The 6,000-nt window shown below is 33.8% G+C and overlaps 1 protein-coding gene across 3 annotated transcripts in view; it reads left to right on the top strand.

Annotated features, from left to right (window-relative positions):
- Positions 1 to 6,000, top strand: part of Cpeb4 (cytoplasmic polyadenylation element binding protein 4) — a 70,383-nt gene that overhangs the window by 19,119 nt on the left and 45,264 nt on the right. For all 3 annotated transcript variants that reach the window (XM_004644830.3, XM_004644827.3, XM_004644828.3), the window contains exon 2: positions 2,211 to 2,292. In XM_004644830.3, coding sequence (XP_004644887.1) covers positions 2,211 to 2,292 — 82 coding nt within the window. The remainder of the gene's footprint in view (positions 1 to 2,210; positions 2,293 to 6,000) is intronic.

The raw sequence follows: 6,000 nt of genomic DNA, 5'->3' as shown, positions 1-6,000 counted from the left end.
AAAAAAAAAAAAAACATGCTTCAGCAGCACATGCACTAAAATAAAGTCTAAAAATAGAACTCCAACCTTTTGAAGTTCTGATTCTAGCCTCTCTCTTCCTCCTGTTTTTTTTATGGACTATGTTGAGAAAGGGAAGACAAAGAAAGGATCAGGAGGAAGAGTCTTGAATCCAACCTCTCTAGAGCCGAACAGCCTCTTAACCTGCCTCCTCCATCCTCATCTCCATTCCATCAAATCCTCTTACCCCTGCGGGAAATAACCTGCAAAATTTTCTCTTATTTCTAATATTGGAGTATATCCAAATATTATACAGTCAGATTAAGCTTCAGAAATAAAGAATACTAACAAATAAATAAGTAAATGTTTTGTGTTATGAAACCATTCAGTGAGCATTAATGCATATTTATATAGTAGGATGGGGGATAGAGTCAGGAGGAATCTTCCTTTCAGGAAAGCCTTATTACACGTGGTGTCATGTGACAAGAGAGCTGTGAGTCTAGCACAGCGGTACAGTGTAGTTAGCATGAGTAGCCCTGATCACTCTTCAGCACCGAAAGTTTAAAAACTAGATAAGCAAGCAGTGTAAGAGAAAACATAACAGAAGAGAAGGTATAGAATACTGTTTGTCAGATTCCTTTGGAAGACCTTTTTCTTGAATGCTGTTGTGGTGATGGTGGTGTATATGTGTATCTATGATCATAAGCACATATTACTATTTCCTCTCAGAGTTTAAATTTAAAATGTTTCCCCCCCCATTTTAGCTTATCAAACAAAACTTTAACTTTAGTTATATTTAGTACTCTTCATCTGAAGGAATTCCAAAATAGTTTGGACATTGTATATTTTAGGATTCCTCCCATAGTCTTGAAACACCTTTCATTAAACTATGATTTTAGACTAACAACAAACTCTAAATTCTTTCTTGTATTTAATTTTCATGGCACCAAAATCAATCCTAACTTTGTATGTTGAAGTACTAAGTAAAAATCAAGATGATTTTTGATTTAATACTGTTGTGATGATAGTTTTTGGTTTAATACTGTTAAACCAAAAATTGTTTCTCATCTAGATACTAACTTTAATTGATATTCTTGTATGTCTTGTCATAAGTATGACGAGTTGTTTGGAGACCTTGTAATTCTTCACACTGGGGAACATGGGAGGACAGAATGTCCAGTGTCAGTTCTCTATTGCTGGTCCCATACTCCATAGAGAAAGCTTTTTCACAGTAACTGAGAGCAGAGCGTGGGGCTCATTTTCAGATTTAGCTTTGTATTAGGGGAGGGAAGATTCTCTCAAAAAAGTTTTTTATGGTTTTTTAAAAATATGTATAGTGATTATAGATAAAGATTTTTTGTACTTTTCCAAATGTTATATAAGTTTTAAAAGTCTTTAAAGAAGGTAAATTATTAGCATTAAAGGATAGCCTTGGTATTAAAAAGATAGATGTGGGGCCGGGGAGATAGCTCAGTAGAATAAGCGCTTGCCTGGCAAGCACAAGGACCTGAGTTCAATCCCCGGTTCTGAAAAAAAAAAAAAAAAAAAAGATAGATGCATTTATCATTTTCATATTCTTACATTAAGGGGATAATTTTTTTCTTAGTCATTTTTTCATTTATTTATTTATTTTGGTAGAACCAGGGATTGAACTCAGGCCCTTGTGCTTGCCAGGCAAGTGCTTATTCTACTGACCATCTATCTCCCTGGCCCTCTTTATTTTTTCATGATGCCCACTTATATGTATTTTGGAACCCTTTATGATTTGCTCAGATAAGTGATGACTATTTTCACACTAGCTATTAAGAAAATGTAGCTACTCTAAGTAGCACATACAGCTGCAGTTTAGTTTTAACTTGGAATAAGCTTAGAAAATTTTGCGTCATTATTGAAACTTTACATGTGGTAGAGAAGATTAAGAATTTTTTTTACATTTATTTAATGTTCCTTAGTATGGAAATTAATTTTAATGGTTTATGCTTTATGAATGAAAATGATGCCTTTGTTGAAATTATTGTTTTGAAGTCAAGTAACTTCTGAGTTTGGTGTACTTTTGTGGTTTTTGATGTTTTGAAAGTGTTAACAGCATTTAGTAATAACCAAAGTGCCTCATACTAAGAGGAATAAATCTGCTACTCTGGGGTCTGTGTTTTATGAAATGCAACGCATTTTCTTATGCTATTTTAAGAAGTGGTTTATGGCTTTGTTTACAGGATCGCCCCAGGACGTTTGACATGCACTCATTGGAGAGTTCCCTCATTGACATAATGAGAGCTGAAAACGATTCAATTAAAGGTAAATTAATGAGAAATGAAACCGCTCTGTTTTAGGAATAGTGTTTACTCTGATAGGCAGTATCACTCCTATTGTCGAGTCACATTTTATGTGAGTTTCATTTGCTTTACATATGAACTTTTATTTAAAAAATGTTAGGTGCGTGTCTGCAGCGGACTCGTGCTGAGTGCTTGCAGCGTGCTAATTGCTAGGCTGCAGCGAGCGCTTGCGTAGATAGGACCTGTACGTTCCTTTGCAGAACTTCTGCGCTGCCTAACATGTGCCTGCCTGCTGATGATAGTGACTCTGCACTGGCAAGAATTTAAGTGCTCATTTTTTTTTTTTCTTTTGCCTAGTTTTAAATTTTAAAAATGGGACAACAGCTTCACAGCTATTGAAATTTTTCTATGTATAATGTTTAAAAACAGTATTAGTCTTTCTTCGATTCTGTTTTCAGTTCTATAAGACATTCAGTTTGACTAGGCCACTTTTATGGTAAGGGACTTGCAGTCATCCATGAGGGTTTTTGATTTTTTTGTGTGTGGTTATTTTCTCACTCTTCCTGTGAGTTTTAAAAATAAAGTACAGGTGCCTGAATTCCACCTACGTGTCAGATGGGGTAGGAGGCTGGACTTTTTTTTTTTTTTTTTTAAAGAGGCACAGGATCCAGCAGAAATGTATAAAAACGAGGTATATAAAGTAAAGCCATCTTAATATGCTGAGCTGTGAAGGGCTCAAGTCAACAACTTCTGTAGACAACCTACTACTATTGTGGACTGCTGGACTGTGTTGGATTGTTTTGCTGAATTCACACACCTATAGTATTTAGATGCCAATGGAATACCCATTTCTGACAGGACTATTTTGTATCTGTATATGCAGAATAGTTAGGATAGATATACAGCTACTTTTGCTTAATTCAGTGAGAAGAAATATTTATACTAATAGTGTTTGGACAGGATATTCTGTCTGCATCTTGTACTACTGATAACCACTAAGAAGATAACAATGTGCAATGTATAAATTATTGAAACTGTCCTATTAATCAGTTTTGAAACTGTCTCATTCATATTTATTTCTCAATAAAATACAATAAAAATAAAGGGCACAGGAAGGGTGTATTAGGCAGAAATTTTAGGATGCACTCAAGAGTAGAATGTGGGTGCTCAGAGAAATGAGACACAGCATGTTCTTCTTTAATGTCTCAGGTGGTGTTGACTAGATGTTCTCAAAAGGCACTTCCACTGCTGTTGTGAAAATTACGCCAGAAAATAAAAGTTTTTTTCACAAATGTCTGTGTAATAAAGAGCAGATTTCTTTTTCTTTCTCTTTCTTTTCTTAAATTTGGAAATATTTGGTATATTTGGCCACCCTACTTAAACTGCATTCATTCATTTCATGTTTATAAACCTGCCTGTTCCAGATGTAGAGCTTTGCACTGAATTCAGAGGTACCAAGGTAGCCTGCTGCTTTTTTGGTTGGACTTACTGTATTACTAATGCAGTAAAACTTTTAAGTATTTTCCAACTGATCAATAGGAGGTGAATTTTTTATGAACAAAGCTCTGGGGACTTCTGGAAAGATGAAAAATGATGTATGAAGAGAGGTGAATGCAGCTCATGAGATACATTTGAAATAAAAATATGTTTAAGATTTTTAGTGAATTGCTCATGAAATTCTAGTGAATGACTAATACAGATTCATTTTGTATATCTGAAGAGATGTCAGAGTTGGTTTTATCTTTGCTATTTTTTTAGTGTTCTGACTTTGGTACTTCAGCCTTTTGGTTTTCTAATCTAAAAAGTTAAGAGTCTAAGGCCATTTCTAGAACCAAGAAGAACTGTGCACTTAAAAAGTAACTGAAGGAAAGATCTGAATAAGATCTGTGGGTTGTACAATATCAATTTGCTGGTTTTGTAATTTATTTATGTTGGATGTTACCATTTGTGGATACTGGATAAGAGGAATAGGAGGATATCTGCACTATTTGTTGAAACTTGCTATGAATATGTAATTATTTCAAAATTAAATGTATAGAAAACATAAAACTGAAGGGTATTTATTTACTCTTCATAAACATTGTGTAATTTCACCAGTTGTTTTTTTTTTTTTTTTGAGGGCCTCTCATCTACTAAATACTAGGGATGATAGTAAGAAATCATTCTTTGTAATAAATACCTATGGTTTTAATCAGAAAAATCACAGGTTGCAAGAAGCAGTAGATATAAACAGCATGCTATATGAGACTTCTAAGAAGCAAGTCTCTCTAGTACTTAAGTTAGATAAGAAGAGTTTGCACACATTACTTTTAAATTAACTACAGGATTTCCTTGATTGAATCAGTAAAATGCCAGGGTACCTCAGGTTTGTTTCTGTTTTCTAGTTTGCTAAGTGAATTATTAACTTTTATTCTATATTCTTACGTAAATTTATTCTCACCATCTTTTACTTCAGTTAAGTCTCACTAGCTGATTTGATAAGGATAATCAAAAATTAAGCAACAAAAAGTTATGTGTTTATCTATTCTAGGAATGTAAAGATTTGGTAAATCCAAAAGTTTAAGTGATATGCTATTATTAAAAAATTCAACATATTTTTTTAGTTCATAGAAGACATTCAAGAAATGATATGGAGTATATACCAGTGAGAAAGCCAGTTGCAGTTTAAGTTTAGATATTAAATGAATTTATGTGAATTTTTTTTTTTTTTTCGGAACCAGGGATTGAACTCAGGACCTTGCACTTGCCAGGGAAGCGCTTATTCTACTGAGCCACCTCCCCAGCCCCCAGAATATTTTTATTGAGAGAAACAAAGCTGCTGTTTGAGAGAGGGATGAGGGGGCGAGCGGGTAGTCCCCGAATTTATGTGTTTTTTTTTCTTTTTGTGTGTGTGTTTTTCCTTTAAAAAGCATAAGGAATTCACAAATGAGGGTATGGTTCTGTAGTGACAATTTATAATTATGCATAGCATTAAAAACAAGATTATGATTTATTATTGTATTCTGTCACTGCTAAAATGTACTGAAATTAGAAAGTAGAAAATTGGTTGTAGGCAGATGCAGGGGCCGTGGGTTTGATCTCTGGCATGGCAGTGATTGAGACTGGGTATGGTAGTGGGCCTGTAATCCCAGTGCATGGGAGGCTGAAAAACAGGAAGGACCACTACAAGTCCGATCTGTGTAGTGAGACTCTGTAGACCCTGTACTAAATACATTAAAGTAAAAGTGCTTGAAAATTGGTATCAAATAGAAAATAGAAAATTGGTGTTAATTTGATGAGGATAGTGGAGAACAAAATGCCTCTCAAATAAAACAGGGGGGTAGAAATGCAATTAAGATTAATTTCCGAGTAAAGAAAGGATTTTATTTTATAAAAGTAAATTTTTTATTTGGTTTAATTTTATACTAATCATTTAAAACATATTATGAATGACCTTGTTTGTTTTTATCTATCATGGGTAGTCATGAGGAAAGAGTCATGAGAAATAAATGGTTTGTGTGTTGTTTAAATAATAAAGTCCCAAACTGAACAAAACCACAAGTTGAACCTATTGATATGGCTTATGTTCATTAAGTGAAAAATAAGCCAGAAAATTGAATTTATATTTTTCATTAAAAAAAATTCCCTTGATATAATGGAGCCTAACATTTTTACTTTTGCTATCAGCACACACAATGATTGATATGCCTAGAGACCTGCAAATATAGCTTTTGAATTTCTTTATGAATGT

Source organism: Octodon degus, unplaced genomic scaffold (assembly GCF_000260255.1).
Source record: "Octodon degus isolate 3935 unplaced genomic scaffold, OctDeg1.0 scaffold00212, whole genome shotgun sequence".
NCBI classification, from domain to species: Eukaryota; Metazoa; Chordata; class Mammalia; order Rodentia; family Octodontidae; genus Octodon; species Octodon degus.
The sequence above is the reverse complement of the archived record's forward strand: the minus strand, read 5'-3'. Positions and strand labels throughout refer to the sequence as shown.